Source organism: Madurella fahalii (genome assembly GCF_045866475.1).
Source record: "Madurella fahalii IFM 68171 DNA, scaffold_2, whole genome shotgun sequence".
NCBI lineage: Eukaryota > Fungi > Ascomycota > Sordariomycetes > Sordariales > Madurella > Madurella fahalii.
The window spans coordinates 2,063,229-2,076,976 of NW_027263972.1; the positions used below are offsets into that span (position 1 = coordinate 2,063,229).

Sequence of the window (13,748 nt, forward strand, 5' to 3'; positions counted from 1 at the left end):
CACGCAAAGAAAGCAACGCTCATCGTCCCACCACCCCCATGATGCACCCGAACCTAACCACGCTTTGCCACACTTAGATGCATAATAAACTCCCCGCAAAAGAACCCCCTCCCATATGCTACAATCCAAACAGCTCTCCTTTTACCATCGGGACCGTTATCTTCCAACCTAGTGTTTGGTCTGATGCTGCTGTTCTGCAACCGTCATCATTCGGCTGGCGGTTGTCTGGCCTCAATATTGACGATGCTGAGCCCCCGCCTTTGGTGCATGTGTCCCGGCTGTTGGCGAAGGCTTTGGTTCTTTCCTCGAACTTAGCTCTGGCGTAGGACTGGTGAGGGCCATTAAGTTTTGCTCTTCTCCTGCGCCTTGCTCTTGCTCTCCAGTTATGCACCGACCACATTTAACTGGGGTGAAATAGAGCGGTACCAGGAATGCGGCGGACGCTCAGATTGTTCTTCACGTTCAACATGGGAACATGTTGGCGCAACTGTCCCTAGAGGCCTTCCCTCGTGATATGGGGGTGGCGTGCGTCCCATACTGAACGTATCTCTTCCTACGCCCCGCCCTACGCTAGAGTGGAGAGTCCCTAGCTCGGATGGGTGTGGTATAACTGAGATATCCCCTTCCACTGCCCGTCGAGCCCCACTCTTGGTTGTGCAAGACGGATGACCGGAGCGGCGTCCGGGGGCATCCATCGGTCCAGACGGACAGTTCTGCTTGTGCTCCCCCAGTCCTGTTACCAGCAAGGTGGACTGGGCTCTGGAGCGGACGGCAAAATGCGTGCCCTGGAGGGACCTCGTCATTGGCGTTCTCGACTGTCAAGTCAAGACACCTATCGGAAAGAGATAACGGCAAGCTAATGGATGTTAGCTGTGATTGGTGTCGGGGGCTTAGGGTTGCCGTCGCCACTTACCCTATTCTCTAGGCCGTAGACCAATCTCTGGCCCTCAGAATCCCATCCCAAGCATGGTATAGCATCTTCCGTATCTGTACCGGAACTGGGGCTCTGCCAGCCTGGCTGTGGCACCCAGCTCGCTTTTGGCATCGCGTGATCACCGATCTTCCAAACCAGTATCCTGTCGTGCGTCGCAACGGCTACGAATGCTCCGCTGGGGCTGACCGCAAGGTTGTTGACTGCGAGCGGCGGCGGCATCGTTATGGAATACTTGGGCTTGGTTTCTGGGCTGCGCACATTCCAAATAAAAACAGCGCCGTCCTCGCCCCCAGATACAAGCAGCCTCTCATCCTCGGCAGGTTCCTCTTGCAAAGGTTGCCAGCGGAGGCTGGTGACACCTCCGTCGTGGGCGCGGATCGAGCGGCGCTTACCAGACTCATCCCAGATCTATACTGTAGTCAGCGCCAATATTCATGGGTTGCACTAATGGGGTTAAGAGAACTCACGTCAATGTAGCCCTTGTCGCTAGCCGTAGCTACCAGCTTAGAGCGCCAATCGAACTCTACGAGGGCGAAGTGTTCATCTTTGCCCGTCTGGAACTCCCTACCACGAACTATACCCTGATCGGTGCACCGGAAGGTTACCAGCAAATCGCCTCCGCAGAGGAGGAATTCTGTCTCGCTGATCCAGGCTGCGTCGAGGCTGTCGGAGCGGAGGTCGTGGTCGAGGGGGTGGGACATCGAGTTCACCATTGAAGGGGACGAGATGTGAAGCAACGTGCCGCTATTTCCGAGACCGTTGCTCAGGTCGGGGCTGATGGCAAGGAGGAAGTTGTTGTTGGGGCTCCAACAGAGGTTGGTGACGGGCGAGTCCAGGCCGTCAAAGCGATGCACGCTACTCCCGTCGACAGACCAGATGCTGACACGCGACTTTGTGCCGAGCTCTGTGCCAAGGGCAATGAGATCGCCGGTTGAGCTCCATGCCATGGCCGAGACGGTCGCGTTCTTGGGCAAGTCCTCCTCGGCGATGCTCATGAAGGGTCGGGTGGAGGCATCCACGTGATCCTGCACGCCGTCCGGGGCGGCCCCACCGGGCAGTGTCCAAATGCGGGCTAGCGCATCGGTGCCGGCAGTCGCCAAGATCGATGGGTCCTTGGGGTTCCACTCGCAGAGGAGCACGATAGGGTTTTCGTTAGCCTCTGACGAGTCGTCGGCGCCCAGTTGCAGAAACACGGTGCCTTGCGTGAGGTCGCGCACCTTGTCGACCTGTGTGCCCCGCGATGGGCCCTCGGTGCGCAGGATCGGTGATCCGACTTGCTCGCCCTCCAGCGGCGACGGGTAGGCGTGATTGTCGATTTCCATTGGCGTGGTGGCGGAATCTGCTCCATTTTCGTAGCCGTTGCTAAGCCTCTGTCTTTTGGCCGGAGAACCATGGGACAATTCGTGGTGCGTCCGTTCTACCGCGCGCTTCCGCGGGTTTTCAAGTTCTTCGGCCTCAACGTCTGGTACCGACTCCTCGTCGTCTTCTTCGTCCTCGTCCACCTCGGGTTGGAATTTCAGCGGCCCAAACACCCCCCACGGGGTCGCCTCGGCCGTTGCCGGCACATCACGGGACACCTGCAGTGCAAAAATGTCAGTACCCCGGCACTGCCGCCCCTGGGCCAAAAGCCAACCAGCCCACCCGCCAATTCCATGCCGGGAGCAGCCCCGACGGGAAGTGACGCCAAAAAATCGAACGGGGAAATGTGGATAATGATAAACCCAAGAATCTCATACCTTTTGTTGCGCCGCAAACTGTCTTTGGTAATCTTCGTAGATGAGGCCCTTATTCAAGAGCGACACCAGCGCATACGGGTTGACATGGGGGGCGAAGTCGAATTGCCTCTGAGGCTGGTGGACCCTCCACTCCTTTTGCAGCTTGGCGGCCGTCTCTCGATAATCTGTGGTGGTCAGTCTCATCTCACCCTCAACGTGCTGAAACTCGACGGTGGCCAGGCGCCAAAAAAAGAAAAGGCCGACCGCGACAGTGCACATACTTGATTCAAGCAAATATCTGAATTTTCACACGGGACACTAAGCGTTAGCAACGGCGGCACCTCACACGGCCGTCCCGACCAAGGACTGAGGTCGGGCGAAAACAACGAACCTCCAAACAAGAAAGTTGACCCTGTCCGTGTCGAGCAGTTCCTTCATTGTCGGTGCACCGTCGACGGCAATGTATGGCGATAGGCGATAGACGATAAGTCAGATCTATCAGTGCTTCGCAGTAGCGATGAGAGGGTGCGCTGCTGGCTTGCCCGGTCGACGAGGGGTTGAACGAAAGGCGGCTTGGGTTTGGGTTCGGTGTTGAAGGATGGAAACAAACCTCGAAAGCGCCAGGTCGAGATTTGTGGAGGTTGCAGCGTTCGGGCCACGGGCCAGTGCGGGATTGCCAGGCCAGTCAGTCAAGGCATGCGTTCCACCGGCCAAGTAGTCCCCTGTCGCTTGTTTTAGGCGAGCGACTAAAACCATGGGCCGGACGCTAAACCCTTCAAAGCAACAACCTCAGCCAGCAGCCAACGGTAACACACCACCAACCCAAAACTGCACTGGCACCAGGGCGGCTGCCGGCCCCGCAGGGTGGTTGTGCGAGTACTGTACACTGTACGTACCTTGCCTGAGCTACCATTTCAGGTGTGTTCCCGGTGCGAGACAAATGCTCATCAACCGGGCATAGAATGCAGGGTCCCATAGGCATCAAGAAGCAGGTCTCACTCCGTAATTGTTGGGAGAGATCCTAGGTAATCTCCAGCCCGGACACAATGGAACCGTTTTGGCGGTCGACCGGGTCCTAGATTGCATGCTTTTTGTGAAGATGCAAGTCTGACCTGGGCCCTGCGCGCCATTGGAATGATGCCGGGGGGTGGCCTCCACAGCCCGACGCGCGGCGAAAGGTTGCAATGCGCTGCGTTCAGCAAGGCTACGTAACTTAGCATCATTTGGGTTGCCCGTCTCTCTTCCACGATTCTAATGAGCGGGGGAGGGTTTCGTCGCCTCACGTTAGGCACATCCGTCGCCCGCCTTTCGGACTTAGTTCCAAGCATTGGTAAGATAATTAGTACCCGGCGGAATGCCGACGTTGGCACCCTGGCAGCTATGTACATATTGCCTGCGGCGTAGTACACCACCATCCCGCTCCTCCTGAGTACCTAATTCACCAGACCACTCTTCATCGCGGCATTGTTAACCAACAAGGACGGTTTGCTTTTGCTGGTATGAATCTCATCCATGCATTGTTCTATCGGGGCAGTGTTATAAGACGGAAGGCCCGAGACAGGCGGGAGCATGGTACGGAGGAAGAACCTAAGCTCGGGACAGAGGTACTGCGATTGCCAATTCCTAAAGTGGATCTTTCTCCACAGACCGGGCAATTCACATCCCGTCATAATCAGCCTCGTCTCATACACGGAGTCCGGGGCAGCATAGCTCTGTATGTCCGTTGCGCTATTGCTCGCATGCCGCAGAGTGCAAAGTGTCCAGTGGGAGCTCTCCTTGAAGCATGCCGCCGGTTGTCTTCGAAAGCAGGGCGAAGGCGCAAGAAAAACCGATCTGTGTGGGTGCTGCAGGCAATCAAGCCAGCGCCCAGGGCTGCCTGTACGTACCTCCCAGGCTTTCCCCGATTAGGTTGGCGTTGCACCAGGTGTGATCTGCTTGCCGATGGACAAAACAAAGACGACCCTTCCTTCAGATCAAATAACCCGGGATGCCGGCCAATCAGGAGTCGCAAATGAGGGAAGCCGGTGCCACCTCAACCGGGGGGCCTTTGATCTCTCTGGGCTGGCGGGGGCGATTTTTGTTTCAGGGGTAGCAAGGCCAATTGTCCCGTGCTATCGTTGATCTGGCCGTCTGATGGTGTTGAGGGCCCAAAAACAAAAGAAACTGCGCTATGCTGATGGCGGCATCCCACACGCAGAGCGGCTCGATGTATAGTTCCTGTGCTGACGAAGAAACTGATATACGTGCCATGAGGTCAGTGGAAAACAAAACGGGTGCGGTCGGTCTCGGGTTGGCGATGCCCGACGACACCCATCAGCTGCGGATCGGGCGGTCCAGAGACTAAATGAAACCTTGCGCTGCGCAGCATCTTGGACATGAGCTTGGCAACCTACCTTGGCTCGAACTGCGGGTGATAAATCACAGAAACCGTGTACTTAAAAGGCTACTCGGGTAAGACAAGTATGACTACCTTGACGCTTCACACCGCAGCCAAGGATCCCGCGTGGGCCCAATGACACTGGTTGCCAGCAACGCAGCGAGCCTCGGAAGCGGACTGCTTTCGTCGCATCGCGGGTATGGGTATGCATTTCACCATAGGCCGCAAAACGCTCTAGCACCGTAGCGCGAGAGTGCGAGTGTGCTTTCACGGCTTCTCGAGCTTCCCAAATCTTTACCCGGGCGCCTTTGGTATGCTGCGCATTTCGCAGGGGTACAGAGGTGAGGGCTGTGGAACCCCGGCCCAGACGGAAGTTCTGGAATTGGGAACCTACTACGTACTGGAGCGCTTCACAAGAGCCCGACACACACATACTAACCGCCGAGCCGGACAAGGCATGTCCCTCCCGCTCGCAGTAACCTCAAAATTTGGATGCATTATGTCGGCCATGCCGGCGGCAGTATAAACATCCAGGTTGACTCACGATTCCAGAGTTGCACCTTAGTCCCAATGGCGCCTTCAGAATTGGACATACTAGTAGAAGGACTCATGACGGGGTGGGCCCGTGCCGTGTTCCCAGCCCTGGGCTAGGGCTGGGGTTGTTGGCGCTGGCGCCCGCACCCCTTCAGTTTGCAAGGGGTGTTGCGGGAAATGTATCTGGCTGCCTCAATTTGTGCCCTAAATATAAGGCCCGAAGCAGCGCAAGTCGGTAAAATCCCGGCTCTTTGGGTCTGCCGGATATCCACCAAAGTCTAAGACACGAAAGGCGCGATAGGAGAAGAAAGCGGCGTCCTGTCCCTAAATAACCTTGAAACTCCAGCTCCCGACCCGACGCCGGAATCCGACCTGCCAGCATGCCGCCCCGAATAAATATCCCACCTGTAACGCGTATAGTGCTCATTGCGCTAGTGTTGCAGTCGGTGCTGAGCGCGGCAATCCGCTATCGACAGTGGACAGCACACTCGGACATTGTCATCCCCTACCTGAACCTTATTCCCCAGCTCTCGCTCGTCTATCCCTGGACCTTCCTCACGACGACACTGGTCGAGAGTAACGTCTTTACCCTATCCATCGCCTGCCTCACCCTCTACCATGGTGGACGCTACCTCGAGCGTGCTTGGTCCTCTCGCGAGTTCGCCAAATTCCTTCTTGTCACAGCTCTGGTGCCAAATGTTCTTTGCTTCGGCACCTCGATCCTCTTCTTTGCCTTGACACGAAACGAGCGATGGACGTATGTGTTCCCTTGTGGCTCGGACATCGATTTGGGGGCGTTGCAAGCTAACCAACTTCTGTCTCGAACTAGGCTGATGAGCATCGCCGGTACCATTCCTTTTCAAATCGCTTTCCTCGTCGCATTCAGCCAACTAGTCCCTGCGCACACCGTGACCCTCTTTAGAGGTCTTCTCTCGCTCCGCGTCCCCCGTTTCCCTTTACTCTATATCGGCCTCGTAACGCTGCTCTGCCTCACCCCGATGCTCACAAGCGCCTCCTTCTTTCTCGCCATCTACGGCTTCCTCGTCAGCTGGACGTATCTCCGCTTCTACAAAGCCGTTTTCCCCGACCTTGACACGTCGCAGCCGAGCTCCCTCCGCGGCGATGCCAGCGACACGTTTGCCATTGCCGAGTTCTTCCCGGGTCCAGCGCGACCCATCGTTGCCGCCATCTCCACCCACGTGTTCAACGTGCTTGTGGCTATGCGGTTGTGTGTCCCCTTCAGCGCAGCCGACATTTCTGCCGCTCGCGGCGACCACCACCACACGTTTCCGCACCGCGGAGCGCCCGGGAGCGCACGCGCCGAGGCTGAAAGGAGGAGAGCACTTGCCCTGAGGGCGCTCGATCAGCGTCTACATGCCGCCACGGCAAACGCCGCCGCCCGCGCGCAGAACGCGCCAGTGCCCCCAGCCGTTGCTCCGCCTATCCCTTCGGCTACGGGGCCGACTGTACAGAGCCAACCGCAAGCCGTCGCGCACAACGCCATGACGGCACAGGCCGATGGCGGGAGCGAATTACTAGGGGAGACCAATTATAATCCGGATGGGGATGCGGATAGAAATAGCCCTTGATCCCGGATATACAAGGCTCCCTGGTTTCCCCGTTCGAGTAATGCTGCGGCATGAACCTTATTTCTCTTGGTCTTTAGGTGACGCAAGGTTGGAAGAGATATGCGGCTTTTGGTAACAATTTACGAAACCTATCTCTAATTCTCTGGTGATTTCGGGCGTCGAGCAGCGTTCTGGAGTTTGAGTTTATACAGGGCGGGGGGGGGGGGGGTTTCTAGCAAGGTCGGCGCTTGCACATTGGGGACGCTCACACGGCCAATACCAGCCCATGGAACGGGCACTGTTATGACTGATGCCGGCCCCACGCAGGGTCAAGGACTCATTTAGAGGTCTAGGGAGAACTACGATATAATCTTGTTGTATACTACATGTGCTGCTATACCCTATAGTAACTGGGACGTCTGTGTTTGGTCCTGTTGGTTCTCTTTTCATTAGGTGGTTGAATGGGTGGCATGATGTTTGTAGCCTTCAAGCTTCTAAGTTCGTGATGTAGCGTGACCAGTATCCCGGGTTATAGGAACGGTGGTTGCAAAAAGTAATGTAAGAAGGCGCATTTGTCCTCGTTTGGACCTCAGGATAAGGACCTCTCTTTCCCGACACCCGCTCATTCCTCAATCAACTTAGTATAGCATAAGTTAGCTCGGAGCCCAAGTAGGTATGGTCTATCAATGGCCTTTTTAGGTTTTCCCGGTGGCAACATGTCGTCGGCTCTGTCAGAGACAACGTGAGCCTCGAAACATTTACAATGCTTCTCTAGACTCTTGTGTAACTTAAGCAAAGGAACCCAGTCGGGGCTTGAGTCCTAAGATCGGAACGACAGCCCGGCAACAACACGATAAATGCCACTGAAAGCCATCCGAACACCGCCGGGTAAGAGGCTACTAGGGATGGAGGCCCCGAACCTGGGCGGAAAGAAAAAGTTGTTCGCTTGCTACCCCACGACAACGAGGGAGAACGGTTGCATTGGTTTGACGACACTTGCATAGGACCAGTTATTTCGTACTGAATTGGCAAGCAAAGTAGGGTCAGACGGTGCCACTTCCTGAGCCCCGTTAGACCTTTGGTGCAAATACTAATGCGTCACCTCTCACTCCCAGCCCCGGGCTGTTTGGCTTGAAGAGAGCAACATACATTGATGGTCATGAAACCGACATATTCTGGGAGAGTGGCGCTCCGAAACAAGCCTATCTCGTCTCTTTGCGTAGCATCGCCAGCGAGTAACTCAGTATGAATCGCGCAATATGTTGGGCACATGTTTCATCCCACTGTCTTGATCGCGTGTGGACTTTCTTCGGGGGGTATTCTGATGACACAGCAAAGCCTAACGTGGGTTACCAATCTCAAAGAGTGGAAGTACCCGTGATTCCGGTCTTGTTCACCGACAGTATATTATATCAGGTAGTGAGCCGCGAATTGTTACACAGAGCGGAGGCCATTTCGGACCCAGTTGTGAGCAAGACGGCAACCGTGCCATATCGTGGACAGCACCAACGGAACGCCAAGTCAAACAATTAGTAGGCTTGTCGATGACTCAAAGTTCAACTAGCTAGCCCAGGCTTACAAGCATCGGCGGAGCGTCCTTGTCTGTGCTGGCCGCGTGGACGATGGCCAAGCCCCACAACCCTAACCCCTGAGATAGGTCTCTAGCTGCCGCCGAAGCGGAATGATATGCAAGTCCGCAATCCAGCAGAAGTGACCAAATTAAAATAGCATATCGCGTTGCACACGCTCTTCGGATGCGCAGGAGGGGAAAACAAGGAGCTGTTTGACAAGAAGGGCCAGTGTAAGACAGCTATATGGTGACAAGCCGAGTGGCGCATGTGTCCTACAAGCACAAGGAATCTCTGTGTGTCGCCTCGCCTGTCTCGATGTATGAGAGTACCTCCTGAAGGCTCTCACCGCGCCTTACCTTAGACCGAAGTGTACCCAGGTGAACTAACCAGGAAGCCGATCCACCCTTAGGCATCTCAAAACGCCTCTTTGCCGCGGACCCTTCCCGGCGGCTGCAAGCACAACACCGCAAATCATCAATCGACCTTGCCGACACTTGCCGTTTGTCTTGGTGAGGCCCACCGGAACCGAATGCAGTCAGCGAAACGACTCTCCTATCAATACCGCCGAGAAATAAGATCGACCTGGTTGCAGAATCATCCGGACTCTGCGACGACGGCCGGGAGGGTTGCGCATGGATAGAGTGGCCAAGGGAGGGGGTAGCCGTTTGCTTGTGGAATCTGAGCGCTGTTTCCCTGTGGTTCTTCCCGGGCCAAGCGGCCCAGGACGTGCCGGTCAAGGTTGATCAAGCCTTCTCGGGGTGTCTTGGCACTGCCAACCGGAATCAGGAGGGTGAAGAGAGCGGGCCGCCATCGAGACCGCTTCACGTGCTGGGCTCGGCATGGGAACCAACGGACAATTAGTAAGCGGGGTGGCGGCGTTTCTTGCTGCGGCTGTCCTTTTGACATAAGCTACCTGCTGTGATCATGGGCGCCAGGAAAGGTTTTGCAGATCTCGGTCGGAACTTCAGGAAAATCCAAAACCGGAGCTGACTCCCAGTGTCCTGCCAGATCTTGGGCCAAAGGGAATAAAAAGAAAGAAAGAAAAAAAAAGAAAAGGCATGACGGGCGTGCCAAGCCCTAGCCGAGGGGTATTGTGAGGATCTTCGCAGAAGAGGAGAACGGCCAACGCATCTGACACATGATGCGGTGCACGTCGATCGAGGACCTTCACAAGGTTTTACATACATAAATATGCAAGGTCTATAAGAAGTAAAGGGAGGGTCGAACATGTCACGTCCCATAGGGGCGGGGAAAAGAAGGGGGACGGGGACCTTTTCCACTCGACGGCGCTTTGGCCATAACCTAGGGTCTGAGCAAAAAATGGTAGGAAAGCTACGCCGAAAAACGCCGCCGCCAAGCACAGCTGCGGCAGCACCCTTTCCGCGAACGCCTCACTACAGGCTCTCGGTTCTTGGGGAGGTGGATCATCGACATCACCGACCAAAGCACCGTTGTTTTTGAATGGAAGCACCATACAAAATGCCGGAATTTGCCAAACCATGAAAGCCTTCGACTGCGCAGCTGCTCGTCCACGTGATCTCCCATAGAGGCAAATGTAAAACATGCGAAGGGGCTGGCCTGTCAGGGATTAAGTTAGCCTCTTGTTCCCGACGACGCAATGAGAGCCACCGAATCGACCACCAAAGCCGGTTTATAATTAGACACCCTCCGTATGCTGGGGTAACGTTAACCCCAGCCAAGGCTTCATCAGCTCAAAAGTGAAAAAGCCCCGGCGGGCGGACCCACCGCGGTTCCAAAGACACTTTTTCCCGTTCATCCCCACCCACACACACAACCACCCCTCCCCCCTCTTCCTACTAATCCACATGCTTCAAGCGAGTTGTGCCAGTGTGTGCCACCAACCGACATGGGGGCTCTCCGTCATCCCTCGCATGAAGAGAGCCCGAGAGAGGCCAGCCGGCCAGGCACCTCGCAGCTGGAAGCGAGGCCAGAGAAGCCCAGCAGCAGCGGCGCGCCTCGGCTCTGCGCGTCCGAGGCGCAGCAAGCAGCAAAGCAGCAAAGCAACCTGAGTAGCAGAGAGTGGCAGCACAGAGAAATCGGGGCCTGCATATAATCACTGCACCCCGTCATCCGGCCACCGAAGGGCAAAAAGGAGAATGATGACACCGCGCGTCCTCTCCTGATGAGCCCTGGAGGACGGGATTCCGGCAAAGCTGGCCTTTACCTTGCCTTAGCCCCATTTTGCCCCCCCCGTCCCTTGGCAGAAGCAGGGTGTCGTGTCAGCAACCAAATGACTGGATTCGATCCTTCTCCTTTTGAACGAGAGGCGAAAGAGAACCCTGGCCTTGGGGCTCACAGGGATATGGTTACCCATCGTTGTTTTGCGGTGAGAGTGTTGGCCATGTCTTCGACTAGCCGAGTTTTGGATCTTTTTTTTTTTTTTTTTTTTTTTTTTTTTTTTGCCCACACCCCAGCTTTGCTTGTGCCCAGCATCGTTTGGACGAATGAGACGTCATGGACGGGCTTTTTCTCGGATACCCTCAGAGTAACCATCGGCAACCGATAGGCTTGCAATGAGCTGCAGCCCCCAGAGGCCACCGCCACGCATGGCGCTACCCGGTTAGGCTGGGCGCGGGATTGGGCTGGCTGGTTCTGTTGCATTTTGGTTATGTTCAAAGGGCAACACCTGACTTTGGTAACTTTTTGGCTATTTGGATGGGCTTGTGTTTTCTCGCTGTTGCTCGTTGGGTCGCGATAATGAGGTGTGTTGATTGCATTTACTTTCCGCTTCAAAACTCGTTGCCGAAGTCGCTGCATGCCAGATACTTTTGGACGAGTAGGTGATGAAGATAATACAAAGTCAGAACTCGGGATCTAGCCAGGTAAAATGGTGCCCTCGTCATATACCATCGTCCCATTGATCTATGTTGCGGGAAAACGAGACTGGTGAAGTCCCATATGGATTAATATGCGGGCTGAGATTGATGCCGGGTGTTGAGATGTCTTGGCGGCGAACCTCCCCTCCTGTGCGCCCGAGATCTGTCTTGTCCCGTGACACGGGCCGGGCTCGCACAACAGGAGCCGGTCAGCGAGCACTTGCGGAGAATATGTCTACGTCGTGCACTCGCGCATGTTTACTAGTATACAGATGGTGGGGACAGAAGAATGGGGCCTGGACTGGCAAGGGCTTTACACCATGACTTTTGCTACAAAGGACAATCTCATCATCCCGATCGAAAACGTCGGATGGCTGACAAACGGCGCCGAGCGGGTGGCACGTTCTCGATCGGCCTTTCAGGGGAACCGGGGGATGTGTGGAGTGCGTCCGCATCCGTCGTCATCATTCCCACCATTGACTGATGTTATCATTCCTGGGCCCAAACTAAACTCTGCATATGCCCGGGTGCTGGGTTGTGTAAGATTGTGAATCAGGCCCTAGCCGCATCAATATGCTACATCAGTTAGCAGATAAGGGAGAGCCGGGCGTGCGGTTCGCGATCAAAGCGGGAGTTCCGTTTTCGATCGAGTCGTCGCTGACGACGATACACTGTCACGTCCGGGGTAACGAATGTTTGAACCAAGAATTAGCGCGAAGTTGGGCGGCTACCTAGAGCTGTTTGCCGCGTCTGCCTCCTGCGACGACTTTGAGGCAGGGCCCGTAGGCATATTTAACGGTGCCTACATAACGTATTACTTTGGTGGTCGTGGAGCCGAGAGGAGTGAGCGTGTAACATTGTTTCGGACTCGCGCCACAAGCGGCTATGCTGGCTCAGGGCGGCCCAGCCTGGTTTGCACTCTTCTGGAAGCGCGGAATGGCCTGGGCCATAAAGTCCCGACATGGCCCCAAGTGATATTGAAAGGGACAAGAACCGTGCCAACCCGTGTTGAAAGACGGCTTTTAAAAGTAAAAAGTACCCTGTGTAGACGGGGCGGCCTCGTCGCAGTTCGCGAAGCGCGCCGCGCAAATCCGGTCGAAGACCGCCGAAAGCTGCACAACCTGCCATGGAGAGTAGTTCATCAACAAATATATGCTTCGGTTCCCAAACCATGCCCGCAACCAAACCCTGGGGGTGTGGGCAGCCCTCATTTGGATGCAATATGGACCGTTGTTGCGACCGTCGATGGACCATGACGGGTGGGAGGGGTCGGCTTACTTATGGTTGGCGAAGGGCATGTTATTTTACCTCCACTGCCGATGTAGACGGAAGCATAACGCTGCAGAAGCGCTGCAAGTGCTGCACTGACTGAGCCTCGCATCTGGATTGCCTAGACCCGTGCTGATTTTTGTCGACTGTAAGGTGTGGGTGTGTCATTTGGGAGGAGTAGGTGCTTGGCTCCCCCTGCCTGTCGGGCGCAGTTATTTTCCGATGACGAGACTGCCCGCACACCGCACTATCGAAACCCCCCAATTACGGGCCTCCACCTCATTCGGGGTGTAGTGTCTGGGGTTCCGTCGCAGTGATGGGTGGACGGGTGGATGTGGAGGCACGGGAGAGCATTGTGGGTCCTGTCGTCTTGGTGCTGAATGTGGGCGGGACGCATGGGACGGGGGACCGCGCTGTGGAACCAGTCGATGGCCACAGACGCCTCGACCCACACGCTAAAACGAAATGGCGTAGCCGCTTGCTCCGGAAACACCCTCCCTGGAAAGAGGCTGGTTCTGCGGCCTGTAACGTACCATTTAGTACCTGTACAGTTGAGCCCTGCCAGCTTGTCAGCCACCCATCACCGCCGGGCTGAGATCCCCGTTTTGACGGCGGGAAGGACACGAATCGTTAGCTGCCAAAGGCCTCCCCCAGAAACCGGCCGCCGACGATACACGCTCGCAAGAAAACCCCCAGTACTTCCTTATCTGATATTAGCTGTGGTGGGGTCGAGTAAAGTAGGCAAGTATCCTCTTTTTTTTTTTTTTTTTTTTTTTTTTTCCGCAGCCGTTGGCCCGTTTTATGAGCGACGGTTCAGATTAATGTGCAACCACCGACAGATACCAGATTTGGCCTAGGGCTGTGCCAATTTAGCGCATGTGCTAGGTAGGTCGGTGCTCGGGATCCTGCTCAGAAGTATAGTGACTTTCCCACGACTTTGTCT

At 55.6% G+C, this 13,748-nt stretch overlaps 2 protein-coding genes across 2 annotated transcripts; one reads left to right on the forward strand and one right to left on the reverse strand.

The window, feature by feature from the left end:
- Positions 1-832: 832 nt before the first annotated feature.
- MFIFM68171_03352 (F-box-like/WD repeat-containing protein TBL1Y) lies at positions 833-2,853 on the reverse strand (the record flags this gene model as incomplete). The annotated part of the gene is made up of 4 exons (XM_071058773.1): positions 833-856; positions 914-1,342; positions 1,402-2,511; positions 2,671-2,853. The coding sequence occupies 4 exons, from the start codon at positions 2,851-2,853 to the stop codon at positions 833-835; spliced, it is 1,746 nt and encodes a 581-aa protein (XP_070914874.1).
- Positions 2,854-5,940: 3,087 nt separating this feature from the next.
- Positions 5,941-7,149, forward strand: MFIFM68171_03353 (Eukaryotic integral membrane protein-domain-containing protein; the record flags this gene model as incomplete). The annotated part of the gene is made up of 2 exons (XM_071058774.1): positions 5,941-6,317; positions 6,390-7,149. The coding sequence occupies 2 exons, from the start codon at positions 5,941-5,943 to the stop codon at positions 7,147-7,149; spliced, it is 1,137 nt and encodes a 378-aa protein (XP_070914875.1).
- Between the last annotated feature and the right edge of the window lie 6,599 nt (positions 7,150-13,748).